This window comes from Hemicordylus capensis, chromosome 14 (assembly GCF_027244095.1).
Source record: "Hemicordylus capensis ecotype Gifberg chromosome 14, rHemCap1.1.pri, whole genome shotgun sequence".
Taxonomy (NCBI): domain Eukaryota; kingdom Metazoa; phylum Chordata; class Lepidosauria; order Squamata; family Cordylidae; genus Hemicordylus; species Hemicordylus capensis.
This window is the reverse complement of record NC_069670.1, coordinates 12,239,309-12,260,303: the sequence shown is the minus strand read 5'-3', so window position 1 is coordinate 12,260,303 and position 20,995 is coordinate 12,239,309. Positions and strand designations below refer to the sequence as shown.

Here is a 20,995-nt window from a genome sequence, read left to right as displayed (position 1 = left end):
AGTGTCAAGGTGTGGTCCACTCCCTTTTGGAATGGGGTCCCCGTAGCACGACCCACCACATCACCCTTCTCATTCACTAGCCAAATGACTCTCCACCTCTCTTTAACCAGCCTGCCCATTCCAGACCTACTGTGGGAGAAGGACAGAACAGGTGAGTTGCTGTCCCTTTTGAATGCAATTGCAGAAGACCTTCATGATGTCTGCATAAAGAACAGGACTGTGAAGGAGGCAGGAGAGAATGATATGCAACTCATGGGGGGGGAGCACCCCTCTAGTCTTCAGAAGGGGGGGATGATCAAATGTGGGCTAAGGGGTTCCCAGATTTACTACACATTAAGTAGGAAAAGTAAGAATCCTGTAGGCTGGAGTCTCAAGACCAAGAGCAGTTGCTAAATGTTAAATGCTGCCTTTGCAGCTATTCAGACAACAATGCAAAGCTTTGGAGTAGATGGAAATGATTCATTTAGAAGCGCGGGCCCGAGGGGGGACGACCTGCTGACTGTGCTTGCAATGGGCTCGGCACCCAGTCGGCCTCTGGTCTCTGGCACAGGGAACCAGCCCCTCAGCTGGAGGTGACGGCAAGGAAGTGGGTGTCCTCCGCAAACTGGTAGCACCTCCGTTGAAATATTCAGAGGACCTTCAACGGGGGTCTCTGGCCAATGTGTGTGTGTGTGTGTAAGATTGCGGGCCATTCATGGCAGGTGCCTGGTGTCTTCTCATGCTTTGAGGAGCATCATGCGCACAGATGGTGCCACCTAAATAAATAACTGCCAGGTTGAGAGTCCAGGGGTCAAAAGTGAATAGGAAGCCCACGGAACGGAAAACACAGAATCCAAGCCTGTGCCAAAGGCTGCCCATTATTCTAAGGCTGGAGAGCTTGGCGTATCAGCAGCCACTCCTTGGGGGCCAGCTTCTTGCTTTAAACACCTGTGATTTCTTCCTGCTGGGTTTTCTAACCTGCGCCCTTTCCAGGCTTGCTGCTCAACAGCAGCGAAATGCCTCCATTCAGGCAAGTTGCCTTCAAAATGTTTAACGTATACAGCACGGGGAGCAGTTTCGTGGAAACCAACAACCCCCCAAAACCAGCAACTTCCTTACGCCGGATGATATACGGATGATATACGACATCCTAGCCCTATATCACAGTGATTAAATTCGAGACAAGGCATTGGCAGTGTGAAGGGCACCCTGCTATCCGCGGAGGGGCTGCCGTGTCACGACGCAGGAAGTGTGGAAGCACACTCCTGAGATCCGACATGACCCCATTGCAGGGTCTAGTCTGGAAAGCGCCCTGGAGAAGGAAGCCTGGATCTTGTCCCAATATCGAGTGATCTCCCTGTGTTCTTGCACAAGTCCCTCTGAAAAGGCTTTTCTAGTTCAAAAGTGCATTCTGGGTTTATATTTTGTTTGCTGTACTATTTGCCTGGGCGTGGACTGCCAGGAAATCTTGGCCCACCCCTTTCAGTTCGTGGATAAATTCGGAGAGGTTTCCACAGGCTCTCACAACCAGAGAGCAGTTTGATCCAAGAAAGGAATCCCCAAAGCAGATCCAGCCAACTCCAAAGGCCATTTTGACCTCCCGTGTGGTCTGGTCTGCAGCCGACCAGCATGGGGACCCTTCACACCTTTCTCCTCATCCTGGTCGGCCTGGTCGGGTCTCGGGCTCAGGAAGGTGAGATGAACAAGGGAGGTGGGTGCAGCTGGGTGCGTGAGGAGCGGGCAGAGCTCAGTGGGAGGGCGCCCACTTCCATGCCGAAGGTCCCAGGCTCCATCCCTGGTGGCATCTCCAGGCAGGGCTGGGAAAGATGGACCTGACTTTGTCTGAAACTCTGGAGAGCTGCTGCCAGTCAGTGTGGCCAGCCCTGCCTTACACAGACCACTGGTCTGACTCTGTAGAAGGAGGCTTTGCATCTTCAGCAGCAGCAGCAGCAGCAGCAGCATAGCTCTGTGGTACGGCATCTGCTTTGCAGGCAGAAGTACCTTGGTACTCTGGCATCCTCAGATCGGGTTGCGAAAGACCCCTGGAGAGTTGCTGCCGGCCAGTGCAGACAACACAGCGGCTGGATTCAGAATGCTGCCGTCTTAGATCTCCCATGTGCTGAACGGCTTGTGTGTGTGAAGAGACAGGGGTCTGAGAAATGGCTGAAAAGAAGTTTGGTGGCAACCCTTTTTCTCCCATCCTGGATTCCCAGACACTAAATCTGCAAGTGAAAACCTGCATTGCAGAATTCCGGTTCTGCTCCACAGTAGAGTTCAGGGGAAATAGGCTGGTCAACCATGATGGTCCAGCTGCTTTCTGAACAGATGAGAGGGGTTGGAATATGGGGAGGAATGGAGGGGATGCTTATTAAAAAATTTAGACAAATTTATACAGAGCTGAGTGACGTGGCCAACACCTTAGAAGAGAACATCCATTCCAAATGATTATGGCAGGCTTGAGCAATGGGCGAACCTTGAACAAGGGCACTTTCCAGATTAAACTCGACAACAGGGGTCACTACGGATCTGCAAAATGTGCTTACACATACTTTTTGTCTCCCTGCGCTGACAGCAAGCTGCCGTTCACATTGCTGATGCCTTACTTTGGATTTCATCTTTGTGATTTAGTGCTACAATGTTGGGGAAATATAGCTGTATTTCACCGTTGTAGGAGTTTGAGATTCTGGGGTCGTTTTCAATATGATCCTGCCAGCCAAGCGAAGCATTTCCCCCCTGTTCTAGGGTTTAATTCGGAAAGTGCCAAGGTAAAGTTCAACAAAGACACTTGTTCTTTTGGGCAAGATCAATCACAAGGCTAGGCTAGGTGTGAGAAGGATCCTGGTTTGTGGTGGATCACCACAAGCCGCATATGAGCCAGCAGTGTGTTGTAGCTGCTGGAAACTCAAATGCCATTCTTGGCCTGCATTAAAGAGACGTCCCATTCTGATCATAAGCAGCGTTCCACTCTTTTCTGTGCTGGTCACATAGAATCCTGTGTTCTGCTCTGGGCACCATGTTTTTAAGAAGAACTTTGACAAACTTTGCTGGGTACAAAGATAGTGAGGGGACTAGAAACTCATTTTAAAATTCCTTGGCTCTTCACAGATCTGAGAGGGAAGACGTTTGTTTTCCCAGAGACATCCACCACAGCCTACGTGGTTCTGAAAACTCTACAGCAGCAGCAACAGCCTCTGACCGGTTTCACCGTGTGCCTGAAATTCTTCACAGACCTGACTCGAGCATACGGCCTCTTCTCTTGGGCAACCAAGACCACACACAACGAGATCCTCATATTCCGTCCCAAACCCACTGAAACCCGGCTTTATGTGGGAAGTACCAGTGTGAGCTTCACTGTCCCATCAAAACAGGGGGCTGGAGCCAGCGAGGAAAAGCTCTGTATGAGCTGGGAGTCAAGCACGGGGTTAGTGGAGTTCTGGTTAGACGGGAAACCTTTTCCACGGAAGGGGCTAAAGAAAGGTTACTCCATCAGTCCGGAGGCATCTGTTATCCTTGGGCAGGAACAGGATTCCTTCGGAGGCAGTTTTCATATCAACCAATCTTTTGTGGGCGAGCTCAGAGATTTGTACATGTGGGATCGGGTGCTGACGGCCGATGAAATCGGCCTCACTTGGAATGACGGTACCCTTTCCAACTACCTGATTAACTGGAGATCCCTCCAGTACGATATCAAAGGTTATGTCGTGGTTAAGCCCTTCCTGGCTCCTATCGACTAAGCCCAGCGATTCTGAAGAAGGAATGCTAAATAATGATGGTGATGATTGATTAAAAAAAGAAAACGGCATTCTTTTAAAAATGTGTGCACGTGCTGTGTGGTGCGTCTGTGCACATGCTTGCCTCCTTGACAACCAATTCCGTTCAATAAAAGCTTTTAAGCAATGAAGGTTTCTGCCCCGAGGCTGGCCCTCTCATCTTTCCAATGAAAGGTTTCATTTGACAGACTGGCCATTTCCTAGCCCTTTTTACAGCCCAGGGCCCAGTGGCACATACTTTAGGAGGGCTGTGTCTCTGCTTCTCCCAAAGGGTTTGGAAACAGCGTTGGGTTGGTATCATAGGACTGCTTTCAGGGAGGGTCCTCAGCAAACCAGGTTCTCACTTACCTGGGTACCCCCCCGCCCCAAACCTAGGAGGGGAGTTGTTTTGCAGGCACTGCCAGGGGGTTGGTGCTGTGATCTGGGGAGGCACAGAAGGCATTCTCTCCTTGCTGTCTCCAGGCTACAGTGATGCAGAGCCCTCTGGCAGAAAGATCTCATGGGCAGGTCATGAGGAGGCAATGGAAGCCTCCTCTCTTTCCACTAGGAGAGTCATTCCAACATTTATTTTATTTTATTTCTCTCTTTCTATACAGCCCCAAACTTGCATCCCTACAGTTAAAATCATTTAAAACATCAAATCAATTGACAATTAAAAACATTGAAAATATCTAAAACCCTGTCTTCAATATCTTAAAACTATCAATCTAATTAAAAGCCTGGGTGAATAAGTGTGTCCTCCTCGGTGCCTTTTGAAAAGTTGCCAGAGATGGGGAGGCTCTTCTTTCAACCGGGAGTGCATTCCAAAGCCCCGGGGGCAGCAACCGAGAAGGCCGGTTGCAACGGAGAAGGCCGGTTAGGAACATAGGAACATAGGAAGCTGCCATATACTGAGTCAGACCTAGCTCAGTATTGCCTTCACAGACTGGCAGCGGCTTCTCCAAGGTTGCAGGCAGGAATCTCTCTCAGCCCTTTCTTGGAGAAGCCAGGGAGGGAACTTGGAACCTTCTGCTCTTCCCAGAGCGGCCCCATTATCCCCTATGGGGAATATCTTGCAGTGCTCACACATCACGTCTCCCTTTCATATGCAACCAGGGCGGACCCTGCTTAGTTAAGGGGACAAGTCATGCTTGCTACCACAAGACCAGCTCTCCTCTCCGGTTCCCGAGTAGAACCTCTCCAGATGATCTTAACAGGCGGTGGGGCTCATGGGGAGTGCGGAGATGGTGCAGAGAGGGTGGGCATAGGGAGTGCAGGCTCAGAAGGACCGTCCACGGCTATTCCTAGGATGCCAGCCCCGGTTGGGATGGAGGGCTGTATCATTCCGGGTGAAGACAGACATATAGATCGGGATGAAGACGGACATCACATAAGAGGAGATCTCACCATGTGTCTCTCAGCTTCAGCATGGACAACACCAGCAGGGAGAGGCAGCACCCTTGAGATACCTAGCCTCCACCACCATCTTCCACCACCTCTTTGCTGAAGCATGTAGCTGAACAGGCTTCCGTTGCGAAACTTCCTAAGAAGGAACTGGCTGAGCAAGCATCCTTCCACGCCTCTCTCCACTCAAGGGTATATAGTGGGCAGAGTTGGAGGCTCCCCACTGAGACTCAGAGGAACCCTGGCAGAGACCCCACGGAGACAGCCGGACCCGCTGGCCACATCACCGTCCACCCTGCCTCTGGCCAACATGGAGATGCTGCTCCTCTCCCTCCTCACCCTTGTCAGCCTCTCGGGGTCCCTTGCTCAGCAAGGTGAGTGTCCTCTTGAGAAGGAGGAGGAGGGCCATTCATTGGGGAAAGGGGAACTCCCCAAATCAAAGGAAGGGACTGGAGGCAGGGAGGAAACTGCGGTCCTCCAGCAGAGGTTGACTCCATAGATATGGAGGGCCTTTTTTCTAGGACACCATCTTATTTATATATGATTTCTCTTTGTAAACCGCTTTGGAAACATTTGTTGAAAGCGGTATATAAATATTTTTTTGTTGTTTGTTGTTGTTGTAGTTAGGTTGTCCGCATGTCTGGTGCCTGCTGTGCATATGTAGACAGTTGTGTGTAAGCAACTGCACATGCACTCATTTGAAAAGTCCGCACAGGGACTGCAGTGCACACTTTGAACAGAATGTACCAATAAGCTTGAGAGCCAGAATGGTGTCGTGGTTAGAGTGCCGGATGAGGACTAGGGAGACCCGGGTTCTAATCCCCATTCAGCCATGAGGCTCGCTGGGTGTCTCTGGGCTGCTCGGCCTAACCTCTCTCACAGGCTTGTTGTGAGGATATGCATAGCTAGGCATAGCACTCCTTCCGTGGCGGAAGGGCAGGCTATGAAGGCAAGAAAATAAAAAATGAAATGAATTTGTCTGGGGGTGATGCCCACATCTCCTCCTCCTCCTCTCCTGCCCTGCACAGATCTCCAAGGGAAGACCTTCATTTTCCCAGAGGCCTCCAACACGTCCCACGTGGTTCTGAAGAGCAAGCCAGAGGAGCCTCTGACCAACTTCACCGTGTGCCTGAGATCCTGCACGGACCTGACCCGAGCCTACGGCCTCTTCTCTTACGCCACCAGGAAACACGACAACGCGATCCTCCTCTTCAAAGACAAACCCAATGTGTACAGCCTGTACGTGAACAATCAGAGTGTGACCTTCACCACTGAAGGAAACCAGAGCATTAAATCAGCTGGGGAGCACATCTGTATGAGCTGGGAGTCGGCCACGGGGTTAGTGGGGTTCTGGTTAGACGGGAAACCTTTCCCCCGGAAGGGGCTGAAGAAAGGGGACTCTATAGAAACGGAGGCCTCCATCCTCCTGGGGCAAAAGCAAGATTCTTTTGGGGGCGGCTTTGATGTCAACCAATCCTTTGTGGGGGAAATGGAAGATGTGTACATGTATGATCGGGTCCTGTCCCCCGGTGAAATCAAGGCCCTCTACTACAAGCATCTTCCTCCCTCATCCCTGATTAACTGGAGATCCCTGAGCTTCGACATCAAGGGTTATGTGGTCTTGAATCTCTCTCTGGCTGCCTGGAGACGTTTGCTAATCAGTGGCCTAACAGGTAGTCCAGGATTGGTTTTGAGAATATTGTAGCTTTTGAAATAATCATTCTGACCACTGGGGTGGCTTTGTTGATCTCATGTCTCCTCTGCTAGCTAGCTGGCCAATGGGGCATATTTAAGCCACCGGGGATTCTTTTCTTTTTATCAGGGAGAAAGGCCTCCTTCAAAGCATCTCTCGGGGGCTGTGTCTGGTGTCTCCCTTCTGTTTCTTTGTAGATTGTGAACCCTTTGGGGACAGGAGACCATCCTTGTATTATATTACTCTCTCTATATATACCAAAGGCTTTGAGGATGTTTTGTTGAAAAGTGGTGAATACATCTACATTGTCTCCTGAGGATTGCTGTTAAAACGGTACTTGCAATAAATGTCTTTGCAATTTGGAAAAAAAGATCTAAATGCTTTATGAACCTTTGGGAGGAGGGGCAAGTTTTTTTCTCGGAGTGGCCAAGAGGTTTCAGAGGAAAGACTTCTCTTCTTGCTGTTGGCTGATGACGACCGCAGTGTTTATATCCCACTTCCTGCTCAAGTCTTCAATGAATGTTACAATTCATACATGCCGATATTTTGCCGATACAATTCATGCAAAGACCCCATATTAAAGGGACAGTTAGGGGAAGCAGCAAATTGAGGTATCATAGCTTGGTTGCATACATGGGTTTTGTAGTGTTTGTCCCCAGGCAGGGCAGGTTTTGTGCGGAGCTATAGCGAGTGGCACCGGGGGGGGGAGGAAAAAATTTAACTCCCATGGGGGGCAGATAGAAGTGGGTGCCAAAGAACTGCCCCACCTCTCTTCCCAGCAGCAGCAGCAGCAGCAGCAGTTCCCTGAAAGATTGCTTTGCGGGGTGGCCAGCACCTCGGGAACAAGTTGGGGTGGGGCACGGGAAGGCGAAGGGGAACCTCCTCAAAAGCCACGCAGGCGTCTTTCACAAATGACCTGATCAGGGATGTTTGTTTCCGACCTACGATTGAATAGCAACCTTCGCACTCGCAGTCACCACCAGGTCCTGCAATAATATACAGTCTAAGCTAAGGACAAAACACACAAATACGCTGTTTGCACCAACAGGAGGAGGAGGGCTGTCATTCTGAAAAGAAGAAGAATGCCAGGTCCTTGAAGACCTCTGCTAAAAAGCAATGTTCCCCAGGTGCAGTTTCCCCCAGCTCTGAAAGGCATGTGTCTACACGGCACATTTTAAGCCAGATTCAAACCTGCTTAATCCTCATGGCCCCTCCCCACCCGGGCGCTGGGAGCTGCTGTCCTTTGACGAAAGGGTTCTATTAAAGGCTTCTCAACATTGGCCCCCAACGGCAGTTCCCGTGGTGTCTTTTGGGAGGGAGGGTGGGGAGGCCCCAAATGATGAGAGCTCTTCCAAACGAGTGTCAAGGTGTGGTCCACTCCCTTTTGGAATGGGGTCCCCGTAGCACGACCCACTTGGGGGAGAGCACTGAGGCCCGTGAGTCTGTTCCGTGAGCAATAAAGCTCCCCGCAAAGGTTTTCTAGTTCCAAAGCTGCATCACGGGGGAGAGTCTTTTATTTTCGTTCCTGCGCCATTCACCAGGGAGGCGACTGCCAGGAGATCTCTGCCCAACCCTTGCAGCTCATGGATTAGTGCAGAGCGGTTTCACAGGATCCCCGAACCGCAGAGCCATTTTCGCCCGGGAAAGGAATCTCCGAGGCAGATCCACCCAGTTCTGTGGGTCGCGCTGACATTCTGACTTGCTGTCTGGTTTGGGCTGCAGGCAGCCGACCAACATGAGGGCCCTTCACCCACCTTTCTCCTCATCCTGGTGGGCCTGTTGGGGTCTCTGGCTCAGGAAGGCAAGATGTTCAAGGGAGGTGGGTGCAGCTGGGGGCGTGAGGAGTGGGCAGAGCTTGGGAGAAGACAGCCTTGGTTGACACCCTTGGATGCTCGGACTCAAGAGAAGCCTCTTTCCGGGACGGAGAGCGCTTGGCCACTCTGGGAACCTCTCGCTCAGGTTACTGCCATGCCTTGTAAGTGGGGCTGCCTTTGAAAAGGGTCCAGAAGCCGCATCTGGCACAGAGATCATTTGCAAGACCACTGACTGGGGCTGGACGTTTTGATCAGATCCGGGCCGTGCTTCTTCGTCATCTGTACCGCCCGCGGTCCATTTCCGGGCCCAGTTCGAAGTGCTGCTCGTGTCAATCATTAAAGCCCCACATGGCTTGGGACCAGGTCACCTGAGAGAGCGCCTTGCCCCAAATGTCCCAACCCGGACCTTAAGATCTCCTTCGGAGGCCCTCCTCCGGGTGCCCCTGCCAAATAACATGAGGCAGGTTGCTACTAGGGAGAGGGCCTTTTTGGTGGGGGCACCCCGTTTATGGAAGAGCCTCCCCAGTGAGGTACGGGACATCTATGGTGTATTGACTTCCCTACAATCTGTATAAAAGCAGGCTGCGTCCTGTTGTTTGGGGCCATTTGAGCAAGAAGCCGCGTCTCAAGATGCAAACAGCCCGGAGAAACTGGTGGGGATGTGGTTGGTCCGTTGGCCCTTCTGACTTGGGAAGTGCTGTTAGTCTTTGCAATAAAGCAGCTCAGGGTATCCAGTGAAGCCTCCTTTCTTCTACATGCACAAAAGCGATTCCTTTAAAATGGGGTTGCCATGTCGCCCGGGATTTCGGGGAGAGCAGAGAAAGCAGCCTGCTGTTTTGGCAAAGCAAGTCCCTCTGAAAAAAAGGCTTTTCTAGTTCAAACCTGTCTTGTATGGGGATGTGTGATATTTTGTTTTCTGCCCCATCCGCCTGGGCGTGGACTGCCAGGAAATCTTGGCCCACCCCTTTCTGTTCATGGATAAATTCGGAGAGGTTTTTGCAGGATCTCACAACCAGAGAGCAGTTTGATCCAGGAAAGGAATCTCCGAGGTGGATCCAACCAACTCCAAAGGCCATTTTGACCTCCCGCTTGGTCTGGTCTGCAGCTGACCAGCATGGGGACCCTTCACACCTTTCTCCTCATCCTGGTCGGCCTGGCCGGGTCTCGGGCTCAGGAAGGTGAGATGAACAAGGGAGGTGGGTGCAGCTGGGTGTGTGAGGAGTGGGCAGAGCTCAGTGGGAGGGCGCCCACTTCCATGCCGAAGGTCTCAGGCTCCATCCCTGGCGGCGTCTCCTGTCTGAAACTCTAGGGAGCTGCTGCCAGTCAGTGTAGAGAAAAAGGAGCGAGGTGGACCAGTGGTCTGACTCAGTAGAAGGCGGCTGCCTACATTCTCCAGCAGAAGGCAGAAGGCTCAGTGGGAGAGCTTCCGCTCTGTATGCAGGGAGCCTGACACTCAATGCCTTGCATCTTCTTCTGAGCCGGTTTATGAATATTTTTTTGGTTGTTGTTGTTGTTGTTAGGTTGTCCGCATGCCTGGTGCCTGCTGTGCATATGTAGACGTTTGTGTGTAAGCAACTGCACATGCACTCATTTGAAAAGTCCGCACAGGGACCAAAGTGCACACCTTGAATAGAATGTAAAAATAAGCCTGAGAGCCAGGACGGTTTCGTGGTTAGAGTGCCGGACGAGGACTGGGAAGACCCCGGTTCAAATTCCCATTCAGCCATGAAGCTCGCTGGGTGTCTCTGGGCCACTTGGCCTAACCTCCCTCACAGATTTGTTGTGAGGATATACGTATCTATGCACAGCGCTCTTTCCTTGTAGGAAGAGTGGGCTATGAAGGCAAGAAAATTTTAAAAAATGAAATAAATTTGTCTGGGGGTGATGCCCACATCTCCTCCTCCTCTCCTACCCTGCACAGATCTCTGAGGAAAGGCCTTCGTTTTCCCAGAGGCCTCCAACATGTCCCACGTGGTTCTGAAGGACAAGCCAAAGGAGCCTCTGACCAGCTTCACCGTGTGCCTGAAATACTACACGGACCTGACCCGGCCCCACGTCCTCTTCTCTTACGCCACCAGGAAACACGACAACGCAATCCTCCTCTTCAAAGACAAACCCAATGTGTACAGCCTGTACGTGAATAATCAGAAGGTGACCTTCACCACTGAAGGAAACCAGAGCATTAAATCAGCCGGGGAGCACATCTGCATGAGCTGGGAGTCAGCCACGGGGTTAGTGGGGTTCTGGTTAGACGGGAAACCTTTCCCCCGGAAGGGGCTGAAGAAAGGGGACTCTATCGATGCAGAGGCCTCCATCCTCCTGGGGCAAGAGCAGGATTCTTTTGGGGGTGGCTTTGATGTCAACCAATCCTTTGTGGGGGAAATCGAAGATGTGTACATGTTTGGTCGGGTCCTGTCCCCCAGAGCTGTCAGGGCTGTCAACGTGAACGACGCTCTTTCCATTTACCTGATGGCCTGGAGTGCCCTGAGCTTTGAAATCAGCAGTTATGTGAGCATGGAGATCTCCCTCGTTCTCTTGGACATGTGAGGTTTGCCACGCAGTGGTCTAATAGGCAGGCCAGGATTGGCCTTGAGTATATCAAAGTTTTTTGAATGATGATTCTGGGCCTGCCGTGTTGATCTCGTTTCTCTTCTGCTAGCCCACCAAAGAGGCATCTTTCAACTGGGGATTCTTTTCTTTTTATCAGGGGGAAAGGCCTTCTTCAAAGCATCCCTCCAGGGGCTGTGGCTGGTGTCTCCCTTCTGTTTCTTTGTAGATTGTGAACTCTTTGGGGACCGGAGATCATCCTTGTATTATTACTCTCTCTGTGTATATATATATATATACCAATGGCCTTGACGATGTTTTGTTGAGAAGCGGTGAATACATCGATGTCCTCTCCTGAGGAGTCCAGTGAAAACTGTACTTGTAATAAATGTCTTTGCATTAAAAATAAAAATAAATAAATAAAAGATCTTAATATATTATAATCCTTGGAGAGGAGGGGCAGGTTCCCCCCCCCTCCCACCGGAGTGGCCAAGGGGATTCAGAGGAAAGACAGCTCTTCTTGCAACTGGTTGCTGGTGATTGCCGTGTTTAGATCCCAATTCCTGCCCAAGTCTTCAAGGAACGTTCCGATTCATGCATGCAGATATGATCGCGGATACAGTTCATGCAGAGACCCCCATATAAAAGGGGCAGGAAGGGAAAGGGGAGGAAGCAAATCCAGGTAGCACAGCGTGGTTCCACACATGGGTTTTGTAGTCCCTGTGCCCTCCTGACTGAGGGGGCCACCTCTTTCCCAGGCCTGCCCAGGATGCTGCCAGGGATTGAACCTGGGTCTTTCTGCCTGTGAAGAGGGTGTTCCCCCCCAAATGACCTTATCAGGTAGGTTTGTTTCCGACATACGATCTATTATTTTGTATTTGTATTTGTTTATTTTGGCCCAAGGCCAGCATAACATACGATTCATTAGCAACATGTCCTTCACAATCACCACCAGCGCCTGCAATAAAATACAGCCTAAGGACAAAACACACAAATACGTTATTTGCGCCAACAGGAGGAGGAGGGCTGTTGTTCCGAAAAGAAGAAGAATGCCGGGGATATCCAACTCATTGGGGGCGGGGGGGGGTAACACCCCTCTAGTCTTCAGAAGGGGAGGGGATGATCAAATGTGGGCTAAGGGGTTCCCAGATTTACTACAGATTAAGTAGGGAAAGTAAGAACCCTGTAGGCTGGCGTCTCAAGACCAAGGACAGTTGCTAAATATTAAATACTGTCTTTGCAGTTACAGACTGTGCATATGTATTCATAGGGACAGAAGGTGCTTTTGGAAAGGATCCATGCCCCTGATATTTACTTTAGGAACATACTGCAGACGCAGCAACTGCCTTGAGGGGTTGCTTGGCTTCTTTACTGAAGAAAAACTCTCAGATACCCCTGCAATCAGTCACTCAGCCCTGCTTGCTGCCTTGCCGGGAGGCAGTTTCCACCCCACACGTTCTCGGCAGGGGGTCCAGGCAAGCAAACATCGTGTCTCACTGTGTTGGCTCATCACGTGTAACATCAGGGCTGCGTTCATTCTGCTGCTCGTTTCCCATTTAATTTTCAGCCAGGGGACTGAAACATCATTCAAGTTCCTGCTTTCCTCTTTGCTCGCCTGAACTCTCCCCCGCGCCAGCCTGGCCCCTCGGTCAGTTGGCTAAGTGAAGAGCCGCCCCTCCGAGATGGCAAATTTTTCCAGCAGGGACCCAGTTTGCAGTGGGGGATATTACAGGGTCTCTGCAGGGCATTGAGACGTGTTGCATCAGGAATGGCACCTTAGAGCCCGGCCCTCCTCCCACACTTCCCCACTCCTCGGTATCTGCGTACCAGTACTGGCAACAGGCTCGGCACCCAGTCGGCCTCTGGTCTCTGGCACGCAGGCACATGGAACCAGCCCCTCAGCTGGAGGTGACGACAAGGAAGTGGGTGTCCTCCACCAACTGGTGGCACCTCAGTTGGAATATTCAGAGGACCTTCAACGGGGGTCTCAGGCCAATGGTGTGTGTGTGTGTGTGTGTGTATAAGATTGCGGGCCCTTCATGATAGGTGCCCAGAGACTTCTCATGCTTTGAGGAGCATCAGGAGCACAGATGGTGCCACCTAAATAAATCAAATAACGGAGAGTCCAGGGGACAAAGATGAATAGGAAACCCACAGAAAGGAGGACACAAAATCCAGCCTCTGCATTTGCTCCCCAATATTCAACAGCTGGAGAAGCTGCAGCACCAGCAAACCACTCCTTGGGGGGCAGAAAAGCCAACTTCTTCCTTTTATTTATTTTTATTTTTTTTAATTTTTACATTTCTATACCGCCTTTCGCTAAAAGAAAACCCCAAGGCGCTTTTAAGACTTGTGGTTTCTTCATGCGGCATTTTCTCACTTGGAGGAAGAAGCTTGGATCTTGTGCAAATGCCAAGGGACCTCCCCATTTTCATGTTGCACAAGAAGTCCCTCTGAAAAGGCTTTTCTAGTTCAAACCTGTCTTGTATGGGGAAGTGTGATATTTTGTTTTCTGCACCATTCACCTGGGTGTGGACTGCCAGGAAATCTTGGCCCACCCCTTTCAGTTTATGTAGAGACCGCCATTTATTCCAACATAAATGCAAATTGCGATGGGAGGTTTTGTGGGGTGTCTGCACAACACATCTGAATACAGCGCCATCTGCTGACAATCTGTGGGGGAAAATATCCAATACTGTTTTATTCTGTCTTGGGAAAGGCACCGCTTTCTCACAGATTCCCAGCAGAGGGCAATAAGCTACAGGACATGTTTAAACAATATGTAGATACCCTATAAAATTCTGTTTGTGCTGGGAAAAGTTGCTGTCTAGATAGAGCGAGGTCAGGAGGTCACAGACTACAAAACCCATGTTTCCAACCACAAAATGGCAACTGAACTTGTTTATTTTCCTCTTCCCATCCCTTTTGTAGCAAGTTTGCAGACTGTGTGTGCCATGGTTTTGGATTGAAACCTTCCTAGAGTGCTTTGGCAGGAAAATGTGGTGATAGAAACATGCCATGTCTTCCCTCTGAAGCCTCTCTAGGCCACTCGGGGAAAAAGTCTGTATCACTTCCCCAAGGGTTATAAAAAGTCTAGAAAATACACAGTAGATACAATGATTCTGCCCCCACCCTGCATGCAAGGAGATTTGGTGAGCCGGCAGTGTCTCGATGCGTGTCCTAGCTGCGCACCCCTTTCTCTTTGGCTTGTGTTCGGCTTTTGGCCAGAAGTGTCTCGATGCGTGTTCCCTAGCTGTGCACCCCTATCTCTTTGGCCTGTGTTCGGCTTTTTGCTGGAAGTGTCTCGATGTGTGTGTCCTAGCTGCGCACCCCTATCTCTTTGGCCTGCATTCAGCTTTTTGCCGGAAGTGTCTTGATGAGTGTGTCCTAGCTGCGCACCCTTATCTCTTTGGTCTATATTCGGCTTTTTGCCGGAAGTGTCTCGATGTGTGTGTCCTAGCTGCGCACCCCTATCTCTTTGGCCTATAGTCGGCTTTTTGCCGGAAGCGTCTTGATGTGTGTGTCCTAGCTGCACACCCTTATCTCTTTGGCCTGTATTCGGCTTTTTGCTGGAAGTGTCTCGATGTGTGTGTTCTGTTTTCTCACCCTTATCTCTTTGGCCTATAGTCGGCTTTTTGCCAGAAGTGTCTCGATGTGTGTGTTCTGTTTTCACACTCTTATCTCTTTGGCCTGTGTTCGGCTTTTTGCTGGAAGTGTCTCGATGTGTGTGTTCTAGCTTTGCACCCTTATCTCTTTGGCCTATAGTCAGCTTTTTGCCGGAAGTGTCTCGATGTGTGTGTTCTGTTTTCGCACCCTTATCTCTTTGGCCTATAGTCGGCTTTTTGCCAGAAGTGTCTCGATGTGTGTGTTCTGTTTTCACACCCTTATCTCTTTGGCGTGTATTCGGCTTTTTGCCGGAAGTGTCTCGATGTGTGTGTTCTGTTTTTGCACCCTTATCTCTTTGGCCTATAGTCGCCTTTTTGCCGGAAATGTCTCAATGTGTGTGTTCAAGCTTCGCACCCGTATCTCTTTGGCCTACATCCGGCTCTTTGCCGGAAGTGATGCAACATTGCGGCGGCATCTTCTTCGGCTCTGTCCTGTTCCCATGGCAGCCGCCACCTCCCGAGGGGGAGCTAAACTTTCTCTCAAGCAGGGCCCCCCCCCAGACCCCCTCTCTTATTTGGGGGAGCCTGTGGGCTCAAGTAGCCCCGGCGTTGATTCGGCGCTTTGCAGGCAGGGAGGGAGCCGAGCGGGGGCGGGGGTAGCTGGTGGATCCTCCACTGGGGGGGGGGGGCGCGGCGGGTGCTTCGCCTCTCTAGCCCTGTTGGCTGCGCGCGCAGCAGTTGGGAGGCTGGCAGGAACCACCCGGCTCGAGTCTGTGTGCGAGAGAAGACGAAGCCGGGGGGACTGGCCCGGCGCGATGGCCTCCCCACAGGTCAGGAGGGGGTGGTGACCCGCGGGCTTCTCGCTCTGGTTTGCGGGGGGTGGGGGGTCCTGGGTGCAGAGCCTGGCTGGCAACAGTTTCAGGGAAGGGTCCAGCTGGGGGCCGGGGCGGGGGGAGGAAGCACCGGAGACCCTGAAGAGTTGCCGCTGCTGCTGCCAGCCAGTGCAGACAACAACTCGGAGGGGCTGAGGGCCTGACTCTGTCCAAGGCTGCTGCTGGAGCCTGTAAGCATGAAAAGGCCCTCGGTGTGTCCAGACAAGGCAGTGTCACCCAGCAGCGGCCAGCACCTAGCCCCATGTGCCAGGAGGAGAATCAGTTGGCAACCATGTTGCCTCTTTTCAGTCAGGCCGCAGGGACCTAGAAACGCTGGGAAAAGACATGGTCTGACTCCTTAGAACTGGCTTGTGTTTGCTTTCATACCCCTTGTGGGGGGTGGATGGAGATTTACCTAGAAGGCATCAGGCTGGAAGCATTGTGTTGTTGGGCTGGTGACCTCAGGGGGTGGTTGGCCTCGTGGTTTCTCGAGGGAGGGGTGCTTCCGGGGTGCTGCTTCTGCTCCCCTTCCGCCCTCTGGTTCCCAGAAGCAAGAGCAGAGTGAGTCAGCAAACTCCTCTCCGGCCAAGCCTGCCTGGTAGCACTTTGCAAAAACTGTCATCTTGGGGGGTATTTCCAGCTGCTTTTTTTGGTGGGGGGGGGGATTCCTGGCAGGAGGAAAAAATGGGACGAGTTCCAGCAGGACGTGCCTTGTGCCCGTGTCCAGGTTCAGCGCAAGCTCCTTGCACAGATGCAGTCTCGGAGAAAACGAGCCCTCCTGCCCGCCAAAAAGAAGGTACAATATTCCGCATCCTGTCTAGCATGATCCTTGGTGGTGGTTCTTTCTTTAAAGGTGGGTTTTTATTCCCCGCTTCCCAGGGTCGACCTGGGTCCTCCCTAGATTTTATCACACTTTTCCTCCAGCTTAAGGCAAGCTAGCTTTCCCTGGTAACTCCCAAAATGTGTGTGTGTGTGTGTGTGTGTTTAACAGATTTCTTTACTGCCCCAAACTCATGTCTCTGGCTGGTTTACCATAAAAATGCCATTAAAGCAACATTAAAATTGTAGTGGGTTTCCAGCGAGATGCTGAGCAACTTTGGTACTTGTGAAAAGGATTAAGTCAGTTTTCCAGCCCTCATTTAACGCTGGCAGGAAATGCAGAATCTCTCAGTTGGGTCTGCAACCAACAGGCTCTATTTAGACGCTTGGTTTGGCTTGGCTTGGCCTCGTTCATCCTCTTTCTCCTCACTACACCCTGCTCTTATCTCATCACGGACTGCTTTAATATCCATGATGGTTTCACATGCTGCTCCTCATACAGGAATGCTAGCTGATGGTTTTAAAACAAAAAACCCCAATAACTGCAAATGCTCTTCAGGCCCTTAGGGGCTGCCAATGTCTTCTTTCCGGCTGCTCTGTTTTCTTTTTATGGCAGTTACTTTCGGTTATATCGTCCTGATCCCTTTTTAATGGATTTTAATGTACGGACTTTTGTAAACTGCCTTGATGAGTTTTACAAAAGGTGGTATATAAATCGAGCAATTGGCATTGAAGGGCTGAATGACAGATTGCAGAGAAAGTAACAATAGGACCATGGGAATGGTCTCTGTGACTGTTAGCTTTCTGTTAAGAGGGGGTGGGGATTCTGGCATACTACTGGTTAGGATTTATCACTTTAGTTTGGAGGCAAATCTCTTGAAATGGTTTTTCAGGTAAAGCCCTGTGTAATCAATGCTATGCTCTGATGCCTACAGCTTTGTCTGTTAACGCCTATCTATGCTGTACCTGAAGCTACAGCACTAAAAAAAAAAAAGTAGAAGCTTATTCTCGGCTACTTGAATTATTGTCTATACAATCCTCTTGAGAAGACGCACACACTGGTGTACATTTTGGATTGAAGCTTTGCACACTCCAGGTGCCTGATGGCTCACAGCTAATCTAAATACTGGGGTGCAAGAGGTCATCTGCAACAGCACACTCTCCCCTGAACAGGACTAGTGTGTGGCTGGGTTTGGGGGTTTCATGCCTGGGTGTTTGCCACACAGCAGGCTTTACCACAAGCTTTCTGCGCACTCAAAGCAGACACAAAAAAACAGACACAAAAAGTGGATTTTTTTGAACCATGAATATAAAGCGGGTTGCACTCTAATGCACAATGGAAAACCCAAATAGTGCCTGGAGTGTTCCCCGATAGCCTGCCGGGACTTCAGGGTAAATCTGCCCTATATGTGGACGCACGCCCTCCATTCCGGAGGAGATGCAAGCTAAAGGGCTTTAAAAGCCCTGGGTGAAAAACGTCCTGGCTGTTTTCTGGATTGCATGCTATCACGGTCCCTTAAGTGTGCTTCCAAATTGCCTGTGTTCTGACATTGCAAACCCTGCCTTGTAAGGAAGGTGCCGTTCATATTTCCGACGCCTTCTTTCGGATTTTATTGTAGTGTAATAGCGGTGCAAGTCCATTGCGGGGGGGGGAAAAGAGTCGTATCTGCCCGTTGTAGGAGGCTTGGCCCCTTATAAAGGATCTCTAGTGCGGTTTGAAACAGATCTCTAATGGGGCAATCCTGAAAGAATATGTATAAAACTGGCATACGCAGCATTTAGGATGCCTGGATTGCCACAAGACAAGTGGGGCGACTGTGTCAAGTCTATTGCCCATGGAATGTTGGGAATGGGTGATCTTTCTCCAGTAAGATGCACTGCCAACCATGCAAATTAATGGAAATTCTTCCTCACCAATAGATTTCTCATGAGAGCAAAAGGATGCGACGGAAGGCCAGCTGAATGACGTTCAAGGAGGCAACCAAACAGAAGCCAAACTCTCCTGTTAGGTGAGGGCTTAAATCTTCATTACTGTGTGTGTGTTCAACCAGAAGTTTTCAAAGCGGCATAAATATCAGGGAGAATAGTGCCCTGGCCGAAGGGGCTCACGGTCTTTTAAAAAAATGTAGACACCAGCAACAGCCACTGGAGGGGTGCTGTGCTGGGGTTGGATGTGGCCAGTTGCTCTCCTCCTGCCCACTGTAAAAACAACCGCCACGCTGACCCCTGCCGGCCAGGCAAAGATGCACCCTTCAGTGTTACAGGTTAGCCAGTAAGACTTCTTGTAGAGGCTTCAAGCCTGCTTTAACTGCTGACACCAAACCTAGTCTCTCAGAAGCTGAGTTCGGAAGATGCTGCAGCCCCACAGTGACTCGCTCATAACCCCACGTGCCCCCCACTCTCCTCACTTAAAGCCTATTTCTGCAAAGGCTATGTTTGGCGGGGGTTGGTGGGGCTGATGCTTCCTGTGAGGGGAATGCTGGGGTGCCAGAGTTGGGAGAGATTCAAACAAAGGCACGTGTGCTCTTTTATTGCCCATTTCACCGAGATATACAGCATGAATGTATAACTCCTCTTAGTAACTGCCGTCCAGGCTGCACCGAATCTTTCTCTCTCGATTAGCCTTTGTAGTTGTTTGTTTGTTATTGCTGGTCAATGACCAAATGAAGGATGTGTGTCTATCAAGGCGTTATAATGTGGCTAGGTTCTGTTTAACAGCCAGTAAAGTTTGCCAGGAGTTCATTAAGACTCATTTCTAGCCACTCTATGTGTTTAACCCCCGTATCAGAACCTTGTCGGGTTGTTTTGCTGGACTTCTGTCTGTCAGCTGTGGGGGTCTGTGACTGTCATAAAGGATGGCTGGGCTGATGGAGCTCTGTCTTGCTTGGCTTTCCCTCTTGGATCAGGTTCATCATCCCCTGCTCTGTTTTGTGTGTCGACTGGAGCTCGGAGCCCCTGTGCACGTGTATCCGGCGTCCTCAGTTCTCCCGCGGCTGAGCAGGGCCGGAGTGTGGCTTCTCCAGGGGACTTCCGAACCAGACCACATCTCTCCAAGCGAGAGAAGAGAGCAGCATAATCTCCAAGACTGTTAAGTGCCTGGAGGGCCTCATCATCTGCGTCCCGTTCTGTCCTCCCACCAGTCCAGGGTGGCAGCTTGAGCAGAAAGATGGTCCACGCAGGCTTCCTGCTGAGCTGCGTGCCTGGGTGGCAGTCTGGAACCATTTCGCCTTTCCCACAGCCCTGCGGAGCCGGCAGGATTCCCAGACTGCCTGAAGCAGGTCAGGAGAAACACAGCCAATTCCTCTTATCTAACCTCCAAATACATGATATGCCTTGTTCTGAACCCTGGATTGTGAGAGCCCAAGGATCCAGAGGAAGCCAAGCGGAAGCTGGCAATGACAAGAAAGCCAAGGGTGGTAAAAATGCTTCTGTGGGCAGCCCTTCAAAATAGATGTGCCTTGTTCTTAACAGATTCCAAAGGAGTTGGCGGGGTCCAAGCCTCACTGTGCCGGGGTGAGTGAAGGCAAGTGGAGCTCCAAGACAGACGTGACCGAGGTAAAGCAACCCTTTCTAAGAGCCAGCATTAACAGGCTTAGATGGCCAGTACCTCCAAAGGAGATGATGGACCTTGTTCTTAACAGCTCTGGGGAGAGCACGGCATCCGGGGACACGGAGGAAGTCGGGCTGCACGACACCAGTGGCCAAGCTGTGCCATGCCAGGATTGTGATAAGTGGACACGCTTCATGCTCCCACTGTTCAGTTAATGTCGGGGGAGACAGACGCTGTGCTTCTTCCCGGGATCAGGACACTGGGGCACCACAGCATCCTGCATCCTGACGCTGTCGACAGAGAAAGGCTTGATCTCTGGAGCCCCACACTGCAACCGTGGGTGGTGGTACGTGGTGCTAGGGGCCTCTCAGAGTTGGGTTATGCTGAGATGTTACTTGGTGTTTGGAAGGCTTTGTAGCTGATAACGACTTCACAGACGTTTTCACTGCAGAGTGAGTGTGTGTGTGCTCTATAAATGTGTGTATGGAATGGATAACAAATTGGCTTGATTTGGGGGTGAATATTTTTGTGCAGATATCCTGACCTTGCTGGAATCCCTCTGTATAATTGGATTTGGAAAAATAACTGATTTGTAGCATTATTTAACACACATAAACTTTGTAAAGGATGTTTTGACTTGTGCTAGATATATTTGGTTTTATGCGTCGCACTTATAATCTGCCCAAGAGAAAATCTCAGGGCAGTTTTACAATTCTGTTGGTGTTGCCCCCTACTCGCAGAGTCACGTTCCAGTACCCCAGTGGAAAAGTAAGAAGACTCCAACACACAGGCAAGGGTTTAAACTGAAGAATATATTGTTCAAACAAATGGCAACTAAAACCGAGAAATCATGGACAGAGTAAAACTACCACAAATAAAACTTAAAAACATCAAAACTAAAACCTTAGGATACCTTAAACTAAAACATAAATGTGATTAAATTAATCAAACCACTCTAAACAT

At 50.6% G+C, this 20,995-nt stretch overlaps 3 protein-coding genes and 1 long non-coding RNA gene across 7 annotated transcripts; all 4 read left to right on the top strand.

Annotated features, from left to right (window-relative positions):
* Positions 1-1,493: 1,493 nt before the first annotated feature.
* Positions 1,494-3,880, top strand: LOC128337402 (C-reactive protein-like). Its single transcript, XM_053278341.1, has 2 exons — positions 1,494-1,672; positions 3,085-3,880. The coding sequence occupies exons 1-2, from the start codon at positions 1,609-1,611 to the stop codon at positions 3,711-3,713; spliced, it is 693 nt and encodes a 230-aa protein (XP_053134316.1). The 5' UTR covers positions 1,494-1,608; the 3' UTR covers positions 3,714-3,880.
* Positions 3,881-4,024: 144 nt separating this feature from the next.
* On the top strand, positions 4,025-7,195 carry LOC128337401 (C-reactive protein-like). Its single transcript, XM_053278340.1, has 2 exons — positions 4,025-5,506; positions 6,161-7,195. The coding sequence occupies exons 1-2, from the start codon at positions 5,443-5,445 to the stop codon at positions 6,835-6,837; spliced, it is 741 nt and encodes a 246-aa protein (XP_053134315.1). The 5' UTR covers positions 4,025-5,442; the 3' UTR covers positions 6,838-7,195.
* Positions 7,196-9,607: 2,412 nt separating this feature from the next.
* On the top strand, positions 9,608-11,611 carry LOC128337360 (serum amyloid P-component-like). The gene is made up of 2 exons (XM_053278278.1): positions 9,608-9,817; positions 10,561-11,611. The coding sequence occupies exon 2, from the start codon at positions 10,602-10,604 to the stop codon at positions 11,184-11,186; it is 585 nt and encodes a 194-aa protein (XP_053134253.1). The 5' UTR covers positions 9,608-9,817; positions 10,561-10,601; the 3' UTR covers positions 11,187-11,611.
* A 3,622-nt stretch (positions 11,612-15,233) lies between these two features.
* On the top strand, positions 15,234-20,660 carry LOC128337706 (uncharacterized). 4 transcript variants are annotated; one of them, XR_008312407.1, is made up of 4 exons: positions 15,234-15,621; positions 16,391-16,459; positions 18,403-18,491; positions 19,389-20,660. It is a non-coding gene; the product is annotated as an uncharacterized LOC128337706 (long non-coding RNA). The 4 variants fall into 4 exon arrangements; XR_008312406.1 differs by having other exon boundaries at positions 16,339-16,459; XR_008312405.1 differs by lacking the exon at positions 15,234-15,621 and having other exon boundaries at positions 15,694-16,459; positions 19,389-19,760; positions 19,954-20,660.
* The last annotated feature ends 335 nt before the right edge of the window (positions 20,661-20,995 follow it).